Source organism: Triturus cristatus, chromosome 10 (assembly GCF_964204655.1).
Source record: "Triturus cristatus chromosome 10, aTriCri1.1, whole genome shotgun sequence".
Classification (NCBI taxonomy): Eukaryota; Metazoa; Chordata; class Amphibia; order Caudata; family Salamandridae; genus Triturus; species Triturus cristatus.
In genome coordinates this window covers 585,469,961-585,497,758 of record NC_140593.1, presented here as the reverse complement: position 1 = coordinate 585,497,758, position 27,798 = coordinate 585,469,961, and the positions used below count along the sequence as shown (strand labels likewise).

The window sequence follows — 27,798 nt, the reverse complement described above, 5'->3', positions numbered from 1 at the left end:
TGAGGTCCTGCGAGCGGTTACGCATGTCGCGCTATTGCCTGAAGCGAGGAGATGTTTGCTGAATGTGTGGGAACCGACCGATTACTCGGTTCCGCAGACGCGATGGGTGACTCTGGGCTATATGGTGGCTAAACGGGACGTTGCACAGCTGTGGGGATCCCAGAGGTCCCCGGCGGTGTCGGCCTGGAAAGAACACATGGATTGGTGCATGTTCCGAGAAAAGGTGGTGTATGTGGCGCGGGGTAAGCCTGGGGCATGGGTGAAGATATGGGGCCCCTGGAACGCCTACCGAGGGGATATCTGCGAGCCGCCGTTGCTGCCTCCCGCTTCCCCAGCTCCATCCCCCTAGTTTACTCCCTCCCTCAGTTCCGAGCACAGTATTCTCCCAGTCCCGGACCTGTTTCCCTTCCCCTCTCGGGGGTTTTCAGTGGATGGTTTGGGGTCCCCCATTTGAGGAGCACGTGCTGCCACTTTTGATCGTGGGTTGCCTTGCGGGTGTGTGTTTATTTATGTTGTTGTGTTGTATAAAATGAAACCGTATTGTGGGCTCAGAGCCATATGGCCCGCGTTGTGGATACCTCCTGCCTTAGTGTCTCTGTAAAGCTAAGTGCCTCATTGTATGTATGTCATTTGTTATCGTCACTTTAGCGGCCGGCCGGAAGGTTGTAGGCCCATACCTGTATATATTTGAGATTGCAATAAACGGTTTCAAAAAAAAAAAAAAAACAAAGGGGGTGAGAGGGTCCTGCTCACAGGGTCAAAGTCCTCTCGGTGCTGTCAGAAACCCAGTCACCAGTAGACTACCACTCACCCAGTATCGCTGTCATGGGCCAATCCTTTCTGGGTCCATAACCCATCCTTTAAAGATCTTAGCTGCCCTGTGATGACTTTCCTGGGTTCAGCGAACTCTGGTGCAATGTTGTTTGTCGAGTCCTGGTCCCTGGTGCTGCCCGGCAGCGGTTGCCAGCAGGTTGAAGATTTTGAATTGCCAACTTGCCCCAGCAGGCTTCTCAGCTGTTGTGTCCCTGTGAACAGGAAGCCAGATCACTGACTCTTGGAGTCTCTTGGCTTTGGCTGAACTCTGGAGAGAACGTCTACTCGAGTAGGACACCGCAAGCACAGTCCCTCTCCTTTGCTATCAACCAGGTTCAGCAGGTGCAGTCCGTGCTGGTGCAGCCTCTCTTTGCCAATACCACAGGGCAGTCCTTCCTCGGTCCTCCTTCCAGTCCAGTGGAGACCTGAGTTCACGGTTCCAGTGCTGTCCTATTGAAGCTCAGAAAATACCTTCAAGGCAGGATGCGGTTGTTAGCCAATGAGCTACCAGGTTCCCTCCCACCTGATGACCACTTCCTTCAAAGTGCGGGATCTGGGCATCCGAGGATGCACCATTCTGCCCACTTCCAATATGGTAGGACCCCTCTTCCGGTGTGTAGAGCTCCCTTGCCCAACCCAGAGCTGTGATCCCCAAGGGGGCTACACTCTCCGGGAAAAACAGTTTGGCAACTGGTTCCCCCTCTCCTGTCCGTGGTGCCAGAAGCTTCCTCAACAATGGAGCAGCCCCTCTCCCAAAGGTTACCCATTTACCCTTCAAAGGAGGCTTCTCCTTTGAAGCTCGTCTTTTGGGCTAACACCCATGTGACTTCCTGGAGTAGGTAAGTGACATCTTCTTCCTAAGCTGGCCTTTATTGCATCCTTTCCTGGGAGTCATTGACATGTCTCCCCAGGAGGGCAGAAAGCTGTCTCAATGACAGGACCCCGTGTGCAACAAGGATGGGCACAGGGGATTAAAGGCAAAAAAGTGGCAACTTTGATAAAGTTGCACACTGCACTTGCTCCACTAATGTCGGCCTGATGATTAAATCTGGCTTAATCCGGTCAAAGAAGACTCTTAAATACCATTGGGCTCATCACTTGGAAATGTCACGCAGAGTTGGAGATGACACCCCAGACCTCTTCGGCTTTGAGGACCTTGAGGGTGGAACATCAGCTGGAACCAATGGCAGCCAAGGAGGAGGGCTTCTCACCCGACTTGGAGATCGAAGACCTCCATCCTGCTCCACAGGTTGCGAGTACGGTCCCTCCTCCCTTAACCTCTCGACACTGCTCACACTTCAAGCTAGACTCCCCACCTCCCAGGGTCAGACAGCTACCCTCAAGGCTCAGAGACAAGCATCCAGGCAGTCACTGACTTTGAGCCATGGTCAGCATAGAGTTTCTGCTTTGGACCCCACACCTAGCTACAGCTTGGCACCAGAGAAATTCCTGAATCCGACGCACTGTACTGACTGCCTTCACCTTGCCACCAAAAGGCTCTTAAGAGCCGAAGGCTTCGACATCAAAAGCCTGCTTGGTGCCGATGACCCATGCACCAAAGCCCTCAGTGCCGAAAAAGATCTCTTTCATTGGCTCTGTGGAACCTGTCCTCCAGAAGCTGCAGGACGAACTTGATGCCTGCCAGTCGCACATCATGATCCACCCCCATATGGGATAGGTCTTCGCCCAGCCACTGGCGCCCTCCATGCAGACATCCTAATGACAGCTCAGCTTTGAGGAGGCTCAAGAACCTCCACCACCACCCAAGCAGAGGAAGCAGAACACATCAAGGCTACCAGCCATCTTCCACAGCCTCAACCCCTCCCCACCTTCTCTCTGGTCTCAAACCCCACTCTCTTCACCTTCCCTCCACGCACACTACAGGGGTCACCACACTCTGATTTTATGATTTGGGGGATCAACAGACAGGAGATCCTTATGACATGACCCCACAGGTAGACGCTTGGGATTTCTGTGATGTGGTCCCACCAGGGGACACATACCCCGATCTTTACCACCGCCCGTCCTTTACCACCAGATGACACGCACATGGGTACCATCGAAGATGACTTTCTTCTGTAAACCTTGTCCTCCTCACAACGTTCCATGCAGTACCTCCCAATTCTGAAAGGCATGCTCAAACCATCTGCAGACATCTTTAAATAGCCGATTAAAGGCGTGTAGCCACCGCTAGGGTAACAGAAAAATACAAGGCTTCCCCTGTATATCCGGGATAAGCTCCATCCCGACACCATGGTGGTGCATACCGCTCGCAAACAAGCCAATACACAGGGTGCATCGATGGAGCTAATTTTGTTTTTTGTTGGAAATGTATGTTTGTACATTTTTGTGACGTTGATAACTGTTGTATTGCATTTTGATATTTGGGAAAAAAAACACAAGTGAAATTAAAAGCCGCACCAACAATTGGGCTTTAAAATATATGGTTTTATTCGTTTTTTCTTTTAATTTGTTTTGCCATAATTAAGTTGCCATCCCAAGCATATTTGTTCTGTTTAGGTGAACAAATGTTGTTAAGCAATTCCTCCTTAGCTCTTTCACGTTTTTGCTGACATTTTGCTAGCCCAAGAGCTGCAGTGAGCATTTGACATCCTATTTTTTTGGTTCGTCTGCACAGCGCTTGCAAAATCTCTTGTATTTATTATATCTTAAAAGTTGGCTCTTATAATTTCCCATCGCCGAATTTATGTGTTCATTCGCTTTTGGGTGAAACTTATGTTTTTTGTTAACTTTCCCTGGCTACATGCATTTACGATACCTCTACTAAAGCTGTTCACGCTGTTTACGCCCCATTCACTGTCAAGATAAGATCTCTTACCACGAAAACGACTGACAGCTTCTAACAGTGTGCTGGAATGCTTGCTTTTTATTACTTAGTTGTGGAAATCAGATGCTTTAGCCTTATAACGTTTGTGGAATTTCCTACTCATGCCTCAGTACCTTTCTTTACACTTTGTAGGCATTATCGGATTTATTTTTTTCAACTTTATCTATTTGGTCATTATGATCAAATTCTAAATGTTGTAGTTAACATTGCCTGTTAAAAATAAAGTTAATGTACAAGAACTATGCTATATTTTACTACTTAACAGGCAGCCACAAGTGCATTTACCTTGCAGACAACAGGGTCATGATTTGAAGTGCAGTTACCTAGCAGGCACTAGCGTCACGATGTCAGTGGTGCATCAGGTGCAGTGACACCGGGGTCCAAAGATCTAGCTAGGAACCTCTCTAAACACCGGGACCAAAAGCTCCAGGCACCCCACTAAACACCAAATATTGCAGTATTTTACTACTAAACAGACAGTCACGAATGCAGCTATGCTGCAGGCAAATGGTGCAGCAGGTGCAGGGTCACTGGGCCCAAAAATTGTCCGAACTCCTCTAAACATATAATAATTACATTACATCAATTAATGCTAATATTTCCCTCTTTCATTTTTCAAAATGTTGCTATGATTTACCAGCACTGTACCACTAGTAACAACACAATATATTGCCTTTTTGTACATGAACAAGTCATAACACTTTAGCAGACTTTTTGAAATTTATATTGTACCACTACTCAGCAACCTACAACTTACAACAAAAAACCGCTTATTATTAATCACATAGGCGAAACCTAATGCATTTACCAATGCTTGTTAATAGTAAGATGTGCAACGCAGCAGCAGTGTTGTGCGCACACAAAGGCCACCATAAACCTGTTACACAATCTGGGGTTTACCATCAACGCTGTAAAGTCCGGGCCTCCAACACTTCCAAATCCAAACCTTTTTAGGGGCAATCCTCAATGCAAAAGTGGGAAAGACTTATTGAGTCCCTACAAGGGTCCAGTCCTTCCATGCATTGCTCTCTCTTTTTCAAGTCAGATCAACAGTTCACAGTCCGGATGGTCCTGCGCCTCCTTGGCATGATGGCTCCTACATCGCTATAGTTCCCTATGCCGGATTACACATGCGTCTGCTGCAAGAATGCTTAGAACATCAATTGTCTTAATCGGAGGGTCATTGGGATGACCTAGTGTTGACCAGCTGCCGCACCCATCGCTCTGCAGTGGTGGAACACCAGCAGTGTGTTGCATGAGCGGCCTTTTCTTAGCCCAGGTTGGGGTGCACATCTACAGAGTCTGACTATTCAAGACCAGTGGAATCCCAGTCACTGGGGTCTTCCCATCAACTATCAGGAGCTGATAGCCGTCCACCTAGTGCTAAAGACCTTAGTTCCCCACATTGTGAGCAAGGCAGTCCTCATCCGGACGGGCAGCATGACAGGCAGGTATTATCTACAGAAACAGTGAGGCGCTCGCTCTCCCCAGCTTTCTAAGCAAGCCCAGGGCATCGGGAGGTGAGCTTTCCACCTCAGCATCCATCTGGCTGTGGAGTACCTTCCGGGGGTGGGCAATGACTTTGCCAACCTCCTTAGCAAGATGCAGCAACAATTCCATGAGTGGAAACTCCACCTGCAAGTCCTCTTTCCATACTTCCAACGATGGGGAGGGTTCCCGATGTGGACCTCTTTGCCATTGCAGAAAACACAAAATGTCCAAACCTCATCTCCAGATTCCTATACCCACGTTTCAATGGCAATGCACTATGAATGAGCTGGTCAGGAATATTTGCCTATGCTTTTCCACCTCTCCAACCTCAGCAAGACTCGCACTCTCATTTTCGTGGCTCTCTGTTGGGCCAGGCAACCGTGGTTCACCACTCTTCGATCTCCCAACACTATATGGCGGGCGTATGCACGGCATGTGAATTTACAGCACGTTTTGCCTCAAACAGATGCTTACAGGGTAAGCAACATATTCTTTATGTATTTTTAGACACCACAGTGAAAAATATCCACTGAGGGCTCCATAGAAATAGATAAAGTAAACCAAGGCATTCCACTCAACCGCGAGCAAACACTGCAAATTTAATGAATTTGACACTTTTAAACTTTTAGACTTAAAAGGTTTAGGCTAGTTGTAATGTGGTCACTTGGAGTCACTTTAGGCGACCAACTACAGTAGGGAGCTAGTAAGCAAGGTCCCCAAACAGTTATCTCAGCAGGTGAAGACGTCTTCAGTCAGTTCCTGGCACTTTTATCCTTTGCAGGGCTGTCCTATGGTCCTGAATCAAGCGTTGAAGGATGCTGAAGATGCTCAAGGATGCTGTGGATGTGATGTGGTCGAACTGCAACTGCTCCTTGGTCCACGAAGGGGATGAGGTGGTCCTGGTCACAGAGTCAATGTCCCTCAAAGTCCTCTCGGGGCTGGTAGTTCATTCACCATTGAACTACCAGTCATCTAGTATCGCGGCCACAGGCCAGTCCTTCCTGGACCGATAACTCATCCTTTGGAGGTCCCAGCTGCACTCCAACAACACTCCTGGGTTCACTGAACGCTGGTTCAACGTTTTGCATTAGGTCATGGCCTCTGGTGCTGCACGGCGGGGCTTCCAACTTGCACCAGCAGGCTTCTTCAGCTGTTGTGTCCCTGTGCTGCGAGCAGGAGGTCAATCGGCTGGCCCTTGGAATCTCTTGGCTTTGACTGGACTCTGGAGATGACTTCTCCTTGAGCAGGACGGGGCAGGCACAGTTCCTCTCCTTTGCTAGCCAGCAGGTGATGTCCACTACAATGCAGCCTCTCTTTGCCAGATCAGAAGTGCAGCAGGGCAATCCTTACTCGGTCCTCTTTCCAGTCCAGTCGAGATCTGAGCCCTAATTATGCTAAAAAAATGCTCTTGGGGCAGGGTGAGGTTTGTAGCCAATGGGCTACCAGGTTCCCTCCCACCTGAAGACCAACTCCTGTGTGTGCCATCTGAGCATCCCAGGATGCACTTTTCTGCTTACTTCTAGTATAGCTGGAACTCTTTCCTGGCATGTGAAGCTCCCTAGCCTAACCCAGAGGTGTAGCTACCAACAGTGCTGAATTTGTAAAAAAAAAAGTGCCATGGCCCTCAACAGGAGGACACTGCAGCTTGCGCCATCCATTACCCCTGACAAGCGCTGCCAATGACCTTACCAACAAAACTACTAACCATCCCACTGTTACAAATGTGACAATTCATACTATTTTAGGCCCCCAAAGCTATAAGAATGGCTTGGGTGGCATGTATTAGTCATTCTTAATGTATATTGAAGAAATAAACAGCTGTTGTGCTCCTAACTAAATTAGGCAAGCAGCACCCATATGTGGTAAACTATCTTAAGCGTCAGTGCTGACAGTTAAGTGCTGGTGCCGAGCACCGGAAACCACTGTCTCATATTAAGCACTGCCTACCAAGAGGGCTACACGCCCCTAGAAAACCGGTTTGGCAACTGGTTTCCCCCCTCCTGTCCCTAGTGCCAGCCTGTCTGCCGGAACAATGGAGCAGCCCCTCTCTATTAAGTATTACCCATTTACCCTTCAAAGGCGGTTTCCCCTTGGAAGCTCGCTTTTTTGGCAAACACCCATATGGCTTCTGCAGGAGGGAGGTGACCCCTCCCTCTAGAGCAGGCCCCTACTGTATCCTTTCCTGTGAGTTGTTAGCACGTCTCCACATGGGGGCAGAAAGCTGTCTTGGCGACAGGACCCCATGTACAACAGTTGGGGCACATGGGACTAAAGACAACAAAGTGTCATCTTAGCTAAACTTGCACATTGCAACACGTTACATAAATTTCAGTTTGAGAATCAAGTTGGGCTTAATGTAACTAGTTGTTTGATACCTTGGATGACCCACTTTGGTTGCACCATTCCAGAGTTAGCAGAACTGAGGGATCAGCTTGTAACTCTGTACTCGCCAGTTGGGCGACCAAGCCTTTCCACAGTACAAACATAAGTTTTGTGTTTTTACTCTGCCTTAGTACTCGATAGGCCTCACATAAGGGTGACTTGCACATATACCTGAGGGAAGTCTGGCTTTATCATTACTTATGGCAAGGTCAGGCCAGCCGTTTCAACTGCTCTTCCAGCCTGCTGTCAGCCGCACTTACACCTCAAGATCAAAGCGATGCTCAATTGAATCCACCTATTGAAAACCCCAACTGCTGAATGCTCTTTCAGCACAGTCAGTTGAGGGGGATCAAGCAAGGGAAGGGAATGACAGGAAGGGGACAGCTGAGAAGGAGACCTGCAAGATACAAAACCAGGATTTACTACTGGTCCAATGTAACCCCCTATCACTTGTTGGGACGTTAAACTATACACTAACTTACCTGAAAATGAAAGGATTGGATATTTCTGTATCACTCATGTCCTATGCCCTCTCAATGTCTTCATGTGGAAGGTCACATTCAGAATGCTCACTCTGGCTTAGTTCTTATCTGCCTTCGACCCTAGATTATAGCATTGTTGGACCTACAGGACACTTATTTCCACATCCCGTCTTGCAGGCTCACCAGCGCTGTCTGTGATTCACAGTGGACCAGGAGCATTTCTAGTTCGCTGTGCTCCCTTTGACCTCACCAGTGCCCCTCGAGTGTTCACGAAAGTGATGGTTGCTTCTCACCTTTGGAGGTCAGGGATTGTTGCAGCCTTCCCATACCTCAACGACTGGCTGTTGAAGGCAGGTTCAGGTTAAGTCCATGGCAGACCCCTCTCCCTTCCCAACCCAGAGCTGACTGTGGTGACTGATGCATTCCTTCTGGGTTGGGGTACCCATCAGAGGGAAGGTGGAGTTCAGAGGACTCTGGTCTTCAGCGAAGGTGTGGCTCCATGTCAGCTGTTGGAGTTGAGAGCCATCAGCTTGGTGTTGAAATTCTTCCTGCCATCCATTAAAGTGAGGCTCATTCAGGTGTTCACAGACAGCGCCACCGCTACGTGGTTTCTATAACAAACAGAATGGGGTCATGGATCCTGTGCCAGAAGGCCCTGCACATTTGGAAATGGCTAGCCCACCATAAGATCTTACTGGTGGTGCAACACCTGGCGGGATCTTTGAATGCCAGGACAGACAAACTCAGCTGTCCTATCCTGAAGGATCACCAATGGTGATTTCATGTGATGGCCTCGTCCGAGAAAGGGGAGAATCTTGGCCAGATCTGTTCACCATTGCAGAGAATGCGCAATGTCAGCACTTTTGTGAGTTGGAGTTTCCAAGGCAGCTCTTACTCTGAGATGCCTTCAGATTGGAGTGGGGCCAGGGATTCCTGTATGCCTTTCTGCTAATACCTCTCTTGCCCCCTGCATTCTGAAGAATCCAATCAGGCCCAAGTCATCTGAGTCGCTATGAATTGAACACGGGACAGTGAGTTATCCCGAGCTCCTGAGCAGGAGTATCTGTTCTACGATCAGGCTTCCCCTCAGGGGGGATCTCCTGTTTCAGAAGTAGGGCAGGGACCAGCACCCCAACTTGCACATGGTCCACCTTCATGCTAGGTGATTGAGCTGTGGCAGCGGATTGCTTTTGGCATTCCTCCTGAGGTCATGAATGTTATTTTGGCATGTAGGCATTCCTCGACCAAGTAGGCATATGCCTGCCATTGGTACAAGTTTGTGGACTGCTATTCTGCTAAGCAGGTGGAACCATTGCAGACCAAATTATCTGTGGTTCTTTTGTATGTGTTGTCCCAGCCCAGTAACGTCTTGCTTTGGGCACTGTTAACGGGTATGTTTCCGCCCTCTCTCTGCTTTTTTTGCGGTTTCCAGATTAGCTCTCGGTTCAAATCACCTGGAGTTAGGAGAGTTTTCAAATTGCTGAAACATTTGTTTGCCTCTTCTCCCTTTGTTATGCCCCAGTGGGACCTGAATTTGGTTCTAACGTTGCTGAACTGCTACGCAGCTGTCCTCTGCAATTGCTCACCCTGAAGATTGTCTTTTTGGTGTCTATAGCATTGACACAGAGGTTGAGTATGCGTCAGGCTCTTTTCTGTGCACCCTCCTTACACCTTTTTCTACCCTGACAAGTTGGCTGTAAGAACTCATGTCTCTTTCTTGCCTAAGGCTGTGACTCCCTTTCAAGTCAACCAAAACCTGTTTCTCCAACATTCTTTGCTCCTTCTCACCCTTCTAAGAAGAAGAAAAAACTACACCGGTTGGACCGAAAGGGTCTCTGAGATTCTACCTTGATTGCAATAGAGTACATCCGGTGGACAGTAGTTCAGATTCTCAGGAATCAAGGGTAAGGCAGTGCAGAAACAAGCTATCTCAAACTATATTGTGCTCTGCTTAAAGATCTGCTGTACATTGGTGAAGAAGCAGCCTCCTGAAGGCTTGCAGGCTCACTCAACCAGGCCCAATCTGCTGCCACTGCGATTTCCTGCGGAATGCCTGTCCGGGACATTGCCAGGCAGCTACATGGGTATCACGCCATATATTCAGAAAGAACTACTGTCTGGCCTGCCAGGTCCGCTGAGAAAGAAATTTTGCCTGCTATGCCCTGCTGAACATTTTGATTTGAGCCTGTGCACATACCCACCCCCTGGAGGATATTGTTTTGTAATCTATTCTAAGGTGAGGAATCTTCGGTTAGAAGTCACTTAACTTCGGTAAGTCCTTTTCTGGTAGAGAAACCGAAGATTCCTCACTGAACCTCCCTCGCAATTCTGCAACCTCGTCTCCATCTAAATAGGTCTCAGTCTAGGAATATGCACACTGGTGATAACCAATTTTTTTGGGCTCTACTTCTGCCGGTGCAAAAGAGAACTAAAGCAAGTAATGTCAGCGTGCATGGGTGGGTGCTTTATAGGTTGGTGGAGGACACTGATGTGGAACCATCTGTGCTACCTACCGGCGCTCAGAGGTACTGCTCAAAAGAGTGTTTCTGGTTCCATTCTAACTCCTGGGAAATATTCTGTGGTGAGGAATCTGCAGCGAGATAGTCTCTACCAGAAAAGATGTTATCGAAGACAAGTTACTTCTTCTTCATGCGTGGAGATTGAGCAGCGGCAGTTGATGGCATTTAATTTTTTTAATTTGCCAACCGAAAGTTGTGGATGTTATTTTGGTGGCCAGAGTCCCATCCACAAGGTCTATTTATGCCGGTGCTGGGACAGTTTTGTGGCCTGGTGTGGGGGTCAGCAGGAAGGACCCTTTGCAAGCCAAGCTGTCAGATGTTTTATTATTTGTTTAGTCTTTGTCCCAACGAGGCCTTGCAGTAGGCACTGTTAAAGGTTATTTATCAACCCTTTCGGCATTTCTGCATTTGACAAAACGCCCTTGCTTAAATCGCTTTTTGTGATGCGTTTTCTTGAAGGATTGACACACATGTTCCCTCCCAAACCATTTATGATGCCACAGGTTATTTCTCATGTATACTTTCTTCAAGTCCATGCGCTGCTGCTCGTGGCATCTTCTGTTACATCCTAAACAGCAGGTAAGTTCCCCACTCCTGTTGTGTCCCTTCAGAGATGCTAAACTTTTATCCTCTGCTTGGTATGCTGTCATTGGTGTGGATGTGTCTCCTAATGTCAACCCCTCAGCCACATCTTGTGGATCGTTTCAGTTTATGGTCCAATCCTGTGTGGATAATACCTCAAGCTGGTGGGAAGAGACTTCACCCCTACTGATGATATATGTATTGCCTATGTCTGAGAAGGGTCTATTATTTAGCTATAGGGAGCCCCATCTACATCACTAACCTTTCCTCTTCGCTAGTGTTACAGCATATACTGTTAGCAGGGTGCCCACTACTGGGCACCACAACAAGTTTGTTGTTGTTCAGGCACCTACATCAGGAACAAAGACATGAACCTTTGTGTTAGGGTGGGGTGAAAGGTACTTTCGTAGGTGGCAATTGCCACTTAGTTAAAAGAAAAGAGTGGTAATTCTGTTTTTTATCATAGTTCTCAAACTTAACTTTGACATGAGTGTAGAAGGTTTGACCTCCTTTTTAGGTAACACTCATACACCAGCAACCATACTCTGAGCAAAGGACAGCAGCTTAGTCCTGTCCAGCAACAAGCATTTGGCATTAATACTTGTTTGGTGTATCATTGGAAGGATTGTAATAGCACTCTTGGGTTCCACACCACATAACAAATAATTCCTTCAGGCAAACGACAATGTTGATTTTCAATCTTGAATATTAAAGCAACTAAAAAAAAGAACTTCTTCCAATGTTTAGGTCTGGCTACAGCCGGGTTTGGTCGTTTTCCTCAGGTCATTAGTTTTCCACATAAGAAGTACTTGGATAGTTACATTTTTGTCCCCTTTGTGTTCCCATTAGGTTTTTGTTCCTGGCGAATTAAGTAATCCTTTTGTTAGATTGCTGATATAACATGATGTGTGGTTTGTAATTGAGTCCATGTGTGTATTTGCTGGAGATGACTTTTTTCTTGTTAGCTTATGGTTTTTGTTTAGGAAGTGCATACAGTTTGTATGTTAGAAAAAAGCATTCCTTTATCTGTTACCATTGTGCATTCATTTACTGTCATAACAACATGTTGGATTTACAGCTTTTGTGTAATCGTATTTGCGCATGTAAGCCTTCTTAAAGATGAAACGGAGATACTGAGCCTTTGTCAAGAGTATCTACTAGCAAAACACACAAGATGATGGATGGAATGTTGCACATTGGCAAAACATTCACCCCCAGTCACAGATCTGGGTTTAATCCATCGTTCATTTGCTCACCACGCCACCCCAGTTCGGACATGGCCATATGCAAATCATTCTTGACCCTGTGCCTCATGGGAACAGTCCAGCCCGAACTGCCAAGCCATGTCTTCCCTGGACCGGAATCAAGCATCCTAGGACCGGTTTCTGGGTTTCACCCCTCTTCAGCCAGGATAGCTTGACTCCAGTGGCGTAGTGAGCACGGGACCCACGTCTGGGCATACCCTTCCCACATAGGGCTAACAGCAAAACACACAAGATGATGGACGGAATGTTGCCAATTGGCAAAACATTCACCCCAGTCACAGATCTGGGTTTAATCCATCGTTATTTTGCTCACCACGCCACCCCAGTTCAGAAGTGTATGCCCAGACATGGGTCCTGTGCTCTCCATGCCACTGGAATCAAGCTATCCTGGCTGAAGAGGGGTGAAACCCCCGAAACCGGTCCTAGGATGCTTGTTTCCAGTCCAGGGCTGACCTGGCTTGGCAGTTCAGGCTGGACTGTATGCATGAGGCACAGGGTCAAGACTGATTTGCATATGGCTGGGTTCAAACTGGAACGGCATGGTGAGCAAAAAAAACATGGATTTAGGCCCAGATCTCTGTAGTGTGGTGAATGTATGACATTGTTCTGCATTCTGTCCATCAACTGTTGTTTTTGCAAAAGTATCTACTAAGCAACAGTGTGCTGTGTATTTCATGTAAGTTCATCATATACAACACAACTTCATGTTTAGACTCCTTTTCATAACACTATCCTGTGAGGTTCTACCTCAACTTAGTTAATGCAGTCTGTTCAGCAAAGGTATTTTACTCCCAGCTTCAATATGCAACTTAAGTTTTAGCCAAAACTTTTTTTTTTTAATGTTTAGAGTTAGAATTTTGCAGCTGAATCAATTGATCTCCAACTGGGGAACATCTTGTTCTAAGTCCCCTTGTTTTCCAATATGTACTGTTCGGATGAGACACTTTTTTATTCTTTTGTGCAGCATATGTGGCAAGACGTAAATGATCGTAGCTGTTGTCCTCATTAAGAGGCACAGGTGTCCAACTTGAAAAATCACTATGAAGACACTGACATTTCCCATACATTGAGATGGTGACCACTGTGTCCAGTTACCATCTCCCTGCCTGGTTCACCAGGTGATGGATGGTTGGCGTTTAATGATAATTACTGTGGTATCCTTCTTTTTATTTTTGTAATACATTTTATTAAGCAAAATAACCCTTGGAATAAGCACATTATAACAGCACAGCGCCCATTATGAGCATTAAGTGCAGGGTAGCACACTACCACATTCCACCAGTACATAGTGTATACAGGCTGAGGGGGAGAGAGAAAAAGAGCCACGGCAGAGAAAGCACAAGCTATCACAGAGAACTCTCCCATCATAAGCGTACATAGTCTTCTAGTATTGCACCATCCCGAATTCTGTCTTTGCCCTTCCCTGCACGGAGTACTACCAGCAGCCTCATCTCCAACCTCAGCAACGTTTTAGGCCCTCTCACTCTGTTCTACATCATGCGTAAGTAGGTACGTTCTAAATGGGACCCAGATATCACTGGGTTGAGAGATATCTGGAAGCAAATCTGAGTAGAGCTCGCTATGTTCATTTCAGTATAACAAGTCCTATTACCAGTGTTTACATTTGGGAGTCCGCCCTCTGCCCCATCAGCAAGCCACTGCCTTTTCGCTAGGAGGACTTGTGGTGTGAATCGTGTGGGGTAGAGTGGTGCAATCCAGATCTTGCCATGTATCCCAGTAATGCAACGACAGGATCCATCGGTAACCTGCAGTCAACCATATCGGACAGTGCGGATAGCACCATCGTCCAATACCTATAAATAGCACCACATGACCAAGTTAGGTGGAAAAGCCCAGCTTTCAGGCAGCCACACCTGTCCTGTCCTCCCATAAACGGAACCTGTAGGTACAACCTAACGCTTCCTTATGACCGGGGCAGGTTTACAGTCCCAGATTTTCACCTTTACTATCTGGTCGCACAGGCTCAGTTTGCCTTTGGTTCCACCCAAGCGCCCGCATACTATACACTAAACCCGAACGGGACTTGGCCTCTCCCACTTCTCTGGGGGCACAGGGTATTCCACTCGACCCAAATGATATTTAACCCTTATCTACCACATGTTGGGCCTGGCGTAGGCTTAGTCGAATGTTGGGCACTGACTCCCTATATTCCCCAGAGCTCCCACTACAACAAAACCCGCTTCTGCCACTCACATCTAAGATGGTGGTGCAATGTACACTTAACAAATTAAAGCTGTGCATCCTTGGTTCCCTATTCCCAGATGGACAGGCAATAACCATGACAGACCTATCCACACACTCTGAACTGACGTATATGGATACATTTGTGGCGACTAGACTGCTCGGGGCACTCTGCTTGACCACCCCTACATTTCCATCCCCACCTCTAGAATTTAAACCACTCACTCTACTTATAACTGACAAAGTAGGGGACCACCTGGTCACTAAGCTGTACCGGGCATGTTTGGCACTTAAACAGGGGAGTACGACGACGATGGGAGGAAGACCTGGGCCGATCGCTGACTGATAAGGAATGGACCTGTTGTCATGAACAAATACAAAGGGTATTTCCCAACCACAGGCATAAACTCCTCCATTTTAAGTTCATACATAGGGCATATATCACACTGCAGCAATTGACCAAATATGACCTCATTAAGCCTTCCAACTGCCCCAAATGCCAGGCCTTGGATGGGGACTTCTCTCATATGACTTGGAAATGCCCCGGATAGCCACATTTTGGGTCGACCTATTTCAGATGATCTCTGACGTGATCTCCACTCCGCTTCCCCCCCTCTCCAAAACTTGCCTTGCTGGGAATAGTCAGTACCATAAAATTATGTCACCAAACGTTTGTCGCCATAGCACTGTTGCTAGCGAAAAGGGAAATTGCCATACACTGGGGAACAAAAATCAGTCCCACGAAAGACGTGGATTCGTAGCATGTCGTATTGCGATATGCAAACAGAAATCTATGCAACTCTTCAACCACCGACCTCACGACCCAAGGATATATGGCATACTTATCGCTGTTACCTGCGGCAGACACAGCAGCCATCTCCATCCTCCTCTCCCAGGCACCAGTGGGCGGCTGGCGCACCTATATTCCCCGCTCCTATAGGCCCAAGCAGCGCACTGCCACCTTAGTGCATTCAACATTTGTATTCAGGTTAGATAGGGCACGAACTGTCCTTTAGTTCTGAGGAACCCCCCCCCATGGTTCTGTATAGAGAAAATTAGACGTACCCCTACCCAACTCGATAGGCGCACCGTATTGACAGTGAACATATGAGAGAAGCCCCCTACCCAGGGATCTTTTTGTATGTTGAATATTTGATTCGGGTTACACATCAATGTTTTGAACACTGTTACCATGTAAAGAAAAACTGCAGACACTGATAATTGTGATGTATGTAAGTTTATTATCACATTCAATAAAAACTCAAAAAGAAATAAATAAACGGAACCTGTGAAGCAGGACTGGTGTTTAATATGCCCTTTGCAACATTTTATAATGAATAATGCGAATGCAGCTTCTGGATAACACCATGGCCATCTGTTGGTAGACATAGGACCATAGTTCATCACCCAACTCCCTCCCCAATTCGTTTTGCCATTCTGCACACGCTGGTCTGTGGGGCACTGTGGTATCCTTCTAAAGTGTTGTTTTGGTACCACTGTATTGGTGTTGTTATGTGTTTTATGGGCTCTACCCTCAACAAGCATTCGTATGTATGTTTGTAGCCCGCAATGTTGATTCTTTGTGGATTTTCTTTTCTAGGACTGGCAACCGCACACACAGAATTGTTCATCTATTACCAAACACTTCCTCTAACTTTTGGTTTGCTAATACTTGCTTAATAATGACAGCCCCTTAAGAAATGTTGACACACTGAAGGCATTTAAGTCTTTAGCACATTTTTTTCTTACTTCCTTGAGTTTCCTAGAACATAACCTCAAGTGATGACAATAGTTAGACTGATAATTCATTGTCTTCAGATGTGTCAGTACTGTGGCGTGAGGCGTACGCTTCCTATGAATCGGTTTTCCAATTCTAAATTATCATGTGCCTATCTTTAGACATAGAGTAACCTGAAAAGGCCTTTAAAAAAACAATTTGACAACTTTAACTTCTGTCTGCGGTTCTAGGGACCCTAACTTTTCTTTAAATTCCTCTTGATATGATTGATTGAGCAGGACCCTAAATTTCCTACTCTTAGCAGTCAGACATTTGACTCAAGCTCCTGATCAAATGGTACAGCAGAATAACATTGCTCATATTGAACTTAAAACAGCATTTTTGTTTGCAGCTTCAAAAAAAGTAGTTTCTTTATTCTCTAAAAATAAATACAAATAAAAGTAGGTATTGAGCAAACAATTGGTACAGGGGATAAAAGGACCTTCAACCACGACGCTGTAGAGGAATAAAACCTTGTTGGTAGGAAGAAACAATCATAGACTTCCAAAATGCTCACAATTTTAAGGGGAATGTTTGCTAAATGTTTATGGTACCAGCCACGTAACATCAAGAGGTAGTATTAAGAGGAAAAAATCTAAAAATGTTGTGTAGTTTACCTTGCCTATAGCGTTCAATTGTCAGAAATGCTCCATTTAGAGATGTTTAAGGTTTGTAAGTAACCGATTCAGGATTCTGCCTTTGATAAGAGTATTTCCCATTGAAACAATTTTTTTTTTATTATATGAAAAAACAAGGTTCGTAATAAAAAGGGAAGATGTGCAATACCATTAGAGAGGCCTAATGTTGGGTGGCTACTTTGCTCTTCCTTGAAACTATGCTTTTTTTTAAAGGCATAAAATCTTAATTTAGACTATTTTATGGATTTTTTTACCGAAACATGGCAGGTGTGGGAGTCCAGGTCAAATATGACTTTGGGCCTGTGAACTATATTTATTTTCACATAAGTGCACAGCAATGGTTTCCTGAAGGGTCAATATCTGTTCCCTCCAGTGCTTGGTGGCATGTGAGAGAGACCATTTGAAAAATTATTTTCTTGACCACACTTGGCCTACCTTTGTTTTCTTGGGCAATGTTCTTTGTGTAACTTTGGTATTTTTTTTAATTTGGATCACTAGTGCAGCAACACTAAACCTCTACTATTGTTGGTATTGTTGATTAAAAACAATATGAAATTAAATTATTATTTCTTCATAACTAGCTTATAATTAAGTATTATCATTATTTCTTCCTTTTATTCCCAAAATGTTACCATTGTTCTTATTCCTTTTGTTTACTGGCCAATTCCCTTTTTCTCTTATTTCTTATTACTGCAGTCCTCTCTTTAATGACTATTTTAGTTTTGTTTTAGACTTCGGTTCTGTAGTGTCCTTGTTAAGATTGGATGACCATGTTGATGGGTTGATGTTTGTCTTATTGGTGGATTGGTAGCAGATATCTGCTTGTGCAAGCTCCCATCTTAACTTCCTACCTCAACTCCACTCTGCTAGCCATCTGTACGACTAACTAGTGCCAGGAATTCCCTGCTGCTTTTGATATGCGATTAATACACTATACAGGTACTTTTCTTTGTATGTTCACTGATTCCAATGGCTCTAGGCTTGTGAATATCTAACCCTTGTCAAGAGTCAGTACTTTATATTATTATCACCTTTAACCTATTATTACACTGTCCATCCTTAGTTTAGGTAAATGGTTTCTTTACTTCTTGTTGGGTGACATAATGCCTTAATTTTAAAACAATGAACTGCTTCAACTTGAATTTTCTATCTAGATCAAAGAAGATAATCGATCCTTTGTACCAAATTTGGGATGAGTCATGTACTGAAGACCTGCAAGATTTTCAGAATCCAATTGGAAAGGTAATTACTAGCCTTTGTTTGGTTGCTATAGACTGAAAGCCAATTTATAGTACATAGAAGCCAAAACATGTAATCGAGTTAAAATATTGGTAAGTATTTCCTGCGTTGTACAGATTTTGAGGCAACTCTCACGCAAACTGTAAGCTCTCTCGTGGTATAACGCAAACTGATATTCTTTAGGTGCCAGAGATTGTTAAATTATTTTAATTAAATTAGATTTCAATAAAAAAAACTGAAAGACCAAAGCAAACTGGTATTTTTTATTATACAGTAGAATGAAATACAGATATAAATATAAGCCAAATATTCAGATAAGGCAAACTCCAGCCTATGCCACACTCCACTCTGTTAGCTATCCTTCTGAGATGTACCAGGAGATAATGGCGTGCTTCTGTGTCTCCCTATTATTAAGGCAGTTGCGTTGTACATTCCACAATCCTGCCTAAATCCTAGTTCTCTGGGTACGTCTGTTCTTCAAATGACAATTTATTGATGGCTTATTTTCCCTGGTCATTGGTGTCTGGATGTGTAGATCCTTCCAGTGGTGTGCAGGCTGGAGGCAAGCAATCCAGAAAGGGAAGGAAAACAAAATTGCTCTTAATTCTAGGTTTTCCTCCTATCAAGATCAAATGAGTGTCCTGTATTATTGGGTGTCAATCCGCTGCAGATATTTTTCAAAAACGAAATCTCAAGAGGATCTGATCTCAGAGCAGCTTTAAAACATACATTCACTGTCTGCAGACTGAGTTTGGCATCTGGAGCAGACATCTGGTAAATGAGGCCTCCGTTTACTAATCTTATTCTGTGTAATATAAAGGTCTTATAAACAATAGTGCTGTCTTATAAGTGTGGTGATTGATGTTCCTGAATAGCCCATAGAAAGAGATTGATTAAATGTCTCATCTTGTTTCGTAGTCAGTTGGACCATTTTGTGGCCAATTGCAGCAGATTGTCATCCAGTGCGTAAATGAGCACTTAATAATAAGTTCATATTTTTCAGTAACTATTGACAGATTTTTGTCAAACAACCTGGATCTAGCTTAATCCTGACCAAACCAAGACTTTCTCTAATTTATAAGTGCTTGCAGAATTTGCGATATGGAATGCTAAATTCCTTAACTATAGTCGAGAATATTGGTATACATGACACATATAAGAATATTATGTTTGAATTAGCCTGTATAAAGTGATTATATATATCTTAAAACTCAGTGGCTATGATGGGTTATTCCATAGTGGTTGATAGCCGTGCTTGTTCAGAATTTTATTAAAAAATCTGGATGTCTTGACAGATAGGGGACCATTGTATTGATAAACTCAAATTTAACATGTTTTGTATGTTATGTATTGGAAAACAGGAATTAAAAAAAACGTAGGTTGGGGTCTCTAGGTGAAAATGTTGTTGATACATCATGTACTTTTTCGGCTGCGAGCTACCAGTAGCAGAACAGCAGATTACGAAGCACAAACCCTCCCTTTTCCAAGGGAGGTGGAGGAAACATAGGCTTGCCAAGATCTTCTATGGTCCATTTTATTATTGTTGAGATGGCCGATATCAAGGGATAATGAAGTACATTGGTTGTTCTGTCTCTGTTCGGTCAATTAGTATTGCTGCAGGGTTAAAATAGTGTTTTTGCTGATGATAAACGTATACTGCCAAAAAGTCACAAACTGAATGATCATGGTGTTGATTCTCTGGGATAGAATTTGAGTGTTCATTTTGTAATCTGCACATAAGAGTGAAATGAGACAATAGAAATGAAGTAGGCTATTTATTTTAAGGAAGGCTATAAGTCAAGCAAGGTTCCAAGAAGACTGAATTGATGCTCCTTGTAAGATTTGATGGATAAATTCAAAGAAACAGAGAGCAGGTTCCTTGGTGATTAATGTATATACACTTCACTGAGTATGACATCTGAAAGAAACACGTTAGTTAGATTCCTCACCTTAGAATATCCCCAGGCGTCAGGCTGGATCCAGAAAGATTTTTGTAGCAATACCCCTTATGCGTTGCTAGGCGTAGTCTGCGGCTCCGTGTCAGTCGTTGGCGTCATGCGCCGGAATGACGTCGTCGGAGTTATTAGACGCCGCCCTCGCGCGCTGACGTCAGTTCTTTTTTCCGCGCCAGACAGCGCCGATCCGGTAAGAGCTTACCCCTTAGTCACTTTTTGACTAAACGTTTTTGACTCTTTTTGGTCTTCTGTCGACTCGACTCTGGTGCCGGTAGGATGCCTGGGTTTAAAGCCTGTGACTCCTGTCATCGACTGATGTCGGTGACGGACCACCATCGCCGGTGCCTTTACTGCCTGGGGGTCGACCACGACGCGGAGTCGTGCCTCGATTGTCAGGCCTTGACCTCGAAAGCTAGGCGGGAGCGGTCCCGTAAGCTTCTCGAGCTTCGGCAATCGGCTCCGCGCCGTTTATCGGTCCCGGTCCAGGAGGAGGTCCAAGGACCGGTCGCGGAGCCACAGCCACCATCATCGCTCGTCGGGCTTGAAGTCTTCGGGCAAGTCGAAACGATCAAAGAAGTCCAAGAGGCGACACCGCTCTTCGGACTCCCCTCGCCGGTCGCACGACTCGGCCGAGGGTCAGGGTGGTCCCACCTCCGCGGCTCTGTCGGAGCCGCAGGAGCCGCGTCCGTCTCCATACCCGCCGGTCCCTGGGACTGACGCGACTCCGGCGGAGGTCAGTGCTTTCCTCTCGGCCACGAGGGGCCTGGCTCCGCCGTCGACGCCTGCCGGCGCACCTTCGGGCCCCGCGGGCTCGACTGGGCGACCTCGCGCGCCGACGGCTCCTGCCCCAGCACCGTCGACGACTTCGGTCCCGACGCCGCAGGTCCCCGAGGGATCCAGGCCTGGATTTCTGGTGGCGCCGGTCGACCTCACGACGCCTCCTCCGCCGGCGCCGACACCGGTTCCGCCTCCGGCACCGTCCCCGGACGACGACGCCGTTCCCCGGTTTAGCCCCGGTCCGGGTCCGACACCGGCGCGGCGCCGCTAGACGCCGCACCCGATGCTGATGGATGTGCCTTTCATCTACCGCCCGGCTCCGATCATTCCTCCTGTTTATCAGGAATCGGATGACCGGGGCGACTGGGAGGGGTCTGAGAACCCTCTGGCCAGACAGGCCCAACTTTCACAGGACTGGGCAGACGAACTGGGGGATGCCAGTGGTCTGGACACCTCCCCGGATGCTGGTTTCATCTCTCCTCCGACTGTGGCCTCGGAGGAAGGTGCAGCTTTCTCAGTGGTGCTGCGCAAGGCGGCCGAAGCCCTGGGGCTCGAGTTGCCTGCTGTGGCCGTGACTAACATCCTCACAGAGGTGCTTCAACCGTCAGCAAGCTCCACAGAGCCTCTGCTGCAGTTCAATGAGGCCCTCATAGACGTTCTGCAGGGCACTTGGTCCAAGCCCTCCACAGTTCCTCCTGTGGATCGGAACGTGGCCCGGCGCCACCACCCTGCTCCGGGTGACCCCAGTTTCCTGTCCCAACACCCCACCCCCGAGAGTCTGGTTATCCAGGCCTCAACTTCCCAATCCTCCTTCCCGTCCGCTCCTCCGGATCGGGAATCCCAGAGGTTGGAACAGTTCGGAAAGAAGCTCTTCCCTGAGTTTGGGCCTGCGGTCTTTGAACACCGCTTGCCTCTTGGACTGTTTCTCCCACTCTCTGTGGGAGGCGGTGGAGGACGTGCTGCCCCTGTGCCCGGAGGAGTCCCGGACACGTCTCTCCCAGGCGCTTGCTGACGGGCGAGATGCGGCACGACATGCCATACGGTGTGGACTAGACACCACGGACTCGCTGGGTAGGGGGATTTCCACCACAGTGGCGCTCCGGCGCCACGCCTGGCTGCGGTCCACGTCTTTCTCGGGGGATGTCCAGAGTACCCTCATGGATATTCCCTTTGATGGCACTCGCCTTTTTGGTGAGAAGGCAGATAGTGCGCTGGCTCGTTTCAAGGACTCCGGGGCTACGGCTAAGTCCTTTGGCCTCTCGGCCCCGCGGCCGCACCCTTCCACCTTTCGTCCCTTTCGTGGCCAAGGAAGGGGCACCTCCTCACGTCCGCCTAGCCACCGGCCGCAGACCCAACCTGCACGCGGACGTGGATTCCGCCGAGGCGGTACTGGAGGACAACGTGCCGGTCAGTCCATATCCACCCCGGCAGCATCCGCCTCAAAGCCCTCCTAGTCCGAGCTTTCAGGCCCATTCCACGCCAGTGGGCGGCAGAGTTCGCCATCACCCGCTCCACTGGCGATCCATCACATCGGATAGGTGGGTACTGCAAATCGTCCGAAGGGACTACTCCCTCCCCTTCGAGACGACCCCTCCAGCCATGCCACCGCAGTGCCACCGTATGTAAGGGGGATCACTTAAATCTTCTGCTGGAAGAAGTTACGGCCCTCTTGGCCAAAGAGGCTGTCGAGCGCGTTCTTGGTCCAGAAGTAGGTTGTGGTTGCTATTCCCACTACTTTCTGGTTCCCAAGAAGGGCAAAGGGGGCCTATGCCCTATCTTGGACCTCAGGAGTGTCAACGCCTTCCTCCGGAAGGAACGGTTCAAGATGCTCACTTTAGCTCAGGTTCTGGCTGCCCTCGACCCTGGAGACTGGATGGTAGCGTTGGACTTGCAGGACGCCTATTTTCACATCCCCGTCCTGCTAGCCCACCGGCGTTACCTGCGGTTCACGGTGGGTCAGGAGCACTTTCAGTTCACCGTGCTCCCCTTCGGCCTCACCAGTGCCCCTCGGGTGTTCATGAAAGTGATGGCGGTGGTCGCAGCTCATCTGCGCAGATCAGGGGTTCCAGTCTTCCCCTATCTCGACGACTGGCTGTTGAAGGCGGGCTCGCCCCAGGCAGTCGTCTCCCACCTCCAGACTACGGCCGACCTCCTGCATTTGCTGGGGTTCTCCATCAATGTGCCGAAGTCACACCTGAGACCCTCCCAGAAGCTCCTCTTCATCGGAGCTGTTCTAGATTCGGCGCAGTTCCGGGCCTATCCTCCAGAACAGCGGGTCCGGGATATTCAGGCTCTGATTTCTATCTTTCGGCCTCTATCCTGGGTTTCGGTCAGGTTGGTGCTGTGGCTTCTGGGACTGATGGCCTCCTGCATCCTGTTGGTGCATTACGCCAGGTGGCGAATGCGGGCTCTGCAGTGGGACCTGAAGTTTCAGTGGGCCCAGCATCGCGACATCCTGTCCGACCATGTCTTGATCTCGGAGGGCACTGCGAAACCGTTGCAGTGGTGGCTCACGGACCGCGATTGGGTCAGGGGCAGAAGCCTCTCCCTACCCCAACCGGAGCACGTAGTAGTGATGGATGCGTCCCTCCTGGGATGGGGGGGCCATATGGGAGAGGCGGAGATCAGAGGCCTCTGGTCTCCAGCGGAGTCTCATCTCCATATCAACTTGTTGGAGCTGAGAGCGATCCGGCTTGCACTGAAAGCCTTCCTTCCCTCTGTCCGGGGAAGTGTCGTGCAGGTGTTCACGGGCAATACCACCGCCATGTGGTATTGCAACAAACAGGGCGGGGTGGGGTCGTGGACCCTTTGTCAGGAGGCTCTGCGCCTCTGGACATGGCTGGAACACCAGGGCATCATCCTGGTGGTTCAACATCTGGCGGGCTCTCTGAACGCCAGAGCAGATGAACTCAGCCGCCGGTGCATGATGGATCACGAATGGCGTCTGAGCTCGGACGTGGCGCAAGGTCTCTTTCTGCAGTGGGGAGAGCCTGGGTTAGATCTATTCGCCACCGAAGAGAGCGCACAATGTCAGCAGTTCTGCGCGTTGGAATTTCCAAGGCGGCACTCGCTCGGCGATGCTTTTCGTCGCGAGTGGAGTTGCGGTCTGTTGTACGCCTTTCCGCCTATACCACTTCTGCCCAGAGTGCTGAAGAAGATCAGGCGCGACCGGGCCCAAGTCATCTTAGTGGCTCCGGATTGGGCACGAAGGTACTGGTATCCCGAGCTACTCAGTATGTCAATCGATCCTCCGGTACGACTGCCTCTTCAGGAGGACCTTCTGTCGCAGCAGCAGGGGACGGTCCTCCACCCGAACCTGTCCAGTCTCCACCTCCATTCGTGGAGATTGAGCGGCGACAGTTGATGCCATTTGACTTACCTCCTGAAGTCTGCAATGTGATTCTGGCAGCCAGGCGTCCCTCCACTAAATCGGTATACGCCTGCAGGGGGAACAAATTTGTGGCATGGTGCACATGAAAGGCTGTGGATCCCCTTTCCGCCCCTCTCTCTGAGGTTCTCCTCTTTCTTCTTTCTTTGGCCCAGCAGGGCTCTGCTCTGGGCACCTTGAAAGGTTATCTTTCTGCAATCTCTGCTTTCTTACGGCTTCCTGATCAGCCTTCTCTTTTCAAGTCCCCTGTTGTTCCGCGTTTTCTTAAAGGCATTACTCGCATGTTCCCTCCTGTCCACTTCGTAATGCCTCAGTGGGATTTGAATCTTGTCTTGACCTTTCTGATGTACGCTCCCTTTGAGCCTCTTCACAATTGTCCCCTTCGTCTTCTGACTCTTAAGACTGCTTTCCTGGTAGCTATCACCTCGGCTAGACGGGTGAGTGAGCTCCAGGCTCTGTCATCTAAGCCTCCTTTTACTTTCTGTTCATCCGGACTCGTCCTTCTTTTCTTCCAAAAGTGGTGACCCCCTTTCACATCAGGGAATCTGTCACATTGCCCACCTTCTTTCCGCCTCCGCATCCTTCGAAAGAGGAAGAGAGGCTCCACCGTCTGGACCCCAAACGTGCGCTGTCCTTTTATTTGGACCGCACCAGACAGTTCCGGGTGGACGACCAACTTTTTGTTGGATACGTAGGTGCTAAGAAGGGGAGGGCTGTACACAAGCGGACCATCTCACAGTGGGTCGTATTGTGTGTAAAGGTTTGTTATTCCTTGGCGAAAAAGGACCCTCCTGTTGGGCTGAGAGCCCATTCCACCCGGGCCACAGCGGCGACTACTGCCCTGGGACGGGGAGTTCCCTTGCAGGGCATCTGTCAGGCGGCGACGTGGGCCTCACTGCACACGTTCGCCAAGCACTATTGCCTGGCCAGCCAAGTCCGGAGAGATGGCTTCTTTGGCCGTTCTGTTCTCCAGGGCTTTCTGGTGTGATCTTGGTTCGCAGACCCACCACGGGGTTGGTATTGCTGGGGTATCTATTCTAAGGTGAGGAATCTAACTAACGTGTTTCTTTCAGATGAACAAGTTACTTACCTTCGGTAACGATGTATCTGTAAGAAACATTAGTTAGTTAGATTCCTCACCGACCCACCCATCCTCCCCGTTCTGCGAACTGACATCTAGGGTTAAGGTTATCCTTTTCAGGCCCCTAGACTTTTTTGGCACCAGTGTCGGTCTCTTGCATGGCTCTGCCTTCCTGGCGCGGAAAGCTATGTACAAGAACTGACGTCAGCGCGCGAGGGCGGCGTCTAAGTACTCAGACGTCTTTCCGGCGCGCAACGACGGACGCGGAGCCGCAGGCGACGCCTAGCGACGTGCAAGGGGTATTGCTACAAAAATCTTTCCGGATCCAGCCTGATGCCTGGGGATATTCTAAGGTGAGGAATCTAACTAACTAATGTTTCTTACAGATACATCGTTACCGAAGGTAAGTAACTGTTCATCTGTACCAGCTGCTTTTTCTTGTGGAACTAAATGGATGGACCCCTAAGAGGTTGTCTAGCAATATTAGAGCAGTTAATGATTCTTGTTGCCCCAAAGTTGTTGTTGGCAAAAAATGTGAAAAGGCGCTACCAGAAGTATTCTTTTCAATATGGTTATCGAATGAGGCAGTATAGATCTCTGTTTAAAAATGGGAAAAGCATCAGCATTATTGGGAGTTGGGGAACAGTGTTTCCCATCGTGATTCATAATCTCTAAAATTGTATTCTGGCATGTGCTATCTAGAGGCTGTGTATCCAGGATTGACCTTGCTTTGGCACTGTGTTCAAAGGTGAAATATGTGAAGAACTTAAGCGGGTGCACTGTGGTTTTTAGCATGGCATGATTTAATACGAGATCGAATAAAAGCCAGATCATACCCAATAACTTGGTGTTGTGGATGTTTATATTGTATTGATAGAATATTCTTTTTAGAAGCATTTTTAAGCTTGCTTCTCCATAGTAATTCTTCTTTTTATGCTGTTCGGTGTTGTGGGGAGTGTATTGAAAGATAAAGCTGTGAATGGCATCTTTCATTGCATGCCACACAATGTTATTAGCTGTTTAATGCTTTTTGGTTTCTAAGAAATGTCTTACAAAAGTCTTAATTTTGCTTGTATATACTTTGTGAATGCATTAGGACACTATGAATATCCATTGAAGCAGATCTTGGGTACAGCCTATTGGTCTTAGTTCTAAGGTAACAAAAGAGGTATCAGAAACTCATGTTGAGTGATGGGTGACTGTAGGGTTTTTTTTTTTTGGTTTTTTTTTTTTTTTAGTAGTGTACATCTTTTGGAAATAAATATATCCTTGAATGTTGTGATTGGTGGAAGAGTAAAGTATGTAAGCCCTCTCCTGGGGTTGTCTCCACCATCTCCATGGGTCGGTTAGATCTGTGTCCATAAATACATAAATAGCTTAATGGACCAATACAATCCTATGCCATTGCCTTGATTGGGGGACACTTGCCTTTTAGAGTCAAACTATACTGGTTTACATATGTAAGCTCTTGCTTTATTTTATTTTGTGTTGGTTGTGCATTTAAATCCCTCAACCTTAAGGGTAGCTACTCTCAAATTAAGCTTGTTTAGGGGGCCCTAGTGAGCTATCAGAACTATAAACTGAACTGCCCAACTCTCCCGCCTCATACCCCCCTTTTGTCCCACTTCCCACCTTCCCAAACTCTTGTGTGTTTACCTGTCCCATCCCTCCCTACCCTGGTATTGCATCTTCACCCCCACCCACTACAAATTTGCCCTGCTTTACCAGTAGGCAGGAAACAGTCCAATTGCCTTTAGCTTGTTACGTTAGTATGCATTCTGTGCGGTGGAAATGGCAACCTGTAATTCTACCCCAGTGTCAAGAGAAAATCTGGGAAAAATGGAGGCGGGGTCCCAAAGGAATTTTATGTATTAGGATTTCTGTGCTTCTCTATAACAAGTCTATAAAAAGTCTTAATTGTTCTGGTTCATTGAAGGTTTAGGTAACTCTGTGCCAATTAATCCTAACCGAGGAGCCAGCCACAAACTTTGCTGAACTAAAGGATGTCCTTAGTTCCAGAATAGGTTCCCTTGTTTCTCATTGATGCGTAGAGTGTTCCCAAACTAAATCTGAGTAGACTGAAGATGAGTGACGGTCTGTGGTTAACATGTCTCTTTTTTTTGGCTAACATCAGTACTTTTTCTTCAGGGAGATAATCTTGAAAAAGCTAGCAACGACAAGTGTTTTCAATTCTGCTTTGGAGTATTGTAATATATAATGAGTATTTGTAGTATATAATGAGGTCTAGCTAGTTGGTAGCACCATTTGCAAAGTCTGTATGGCGCTGAACTCCCTTTTATAATTAATTGTTAACTGAAGGTGTATGATTGGTAAAGGAAGGTAGTTTATTACTGGGTTG

The 27,798-nt window shown here is 47.3% G+C and overlaps 1 protein-coding gene across 2 annotated transcripts in view; it reads left to right on the top strand.

Annotated features, from left to right (window-relative positions):
* RRN3 (RNA polymerase I transcription factor RRN3) overlaps positions 1-27,798 on the top strand; it is a 454,090-nt gene that overhangs the window by 381,783 nt on the left and 44,509 nt on the right. For both annotated transcript variants that reach the window (XM_085632098.1, XM_085632099.1), the window contains exon 17: positions 18,154-18,241. In XM_085632098.1, the coding sequence (XP_085488224.1) occupies positions 18,154-18,241 (88 nt within the window). The remainder of the gene's footprint in view (positions 1-18,153; positions 18,242-27,798) is intronic.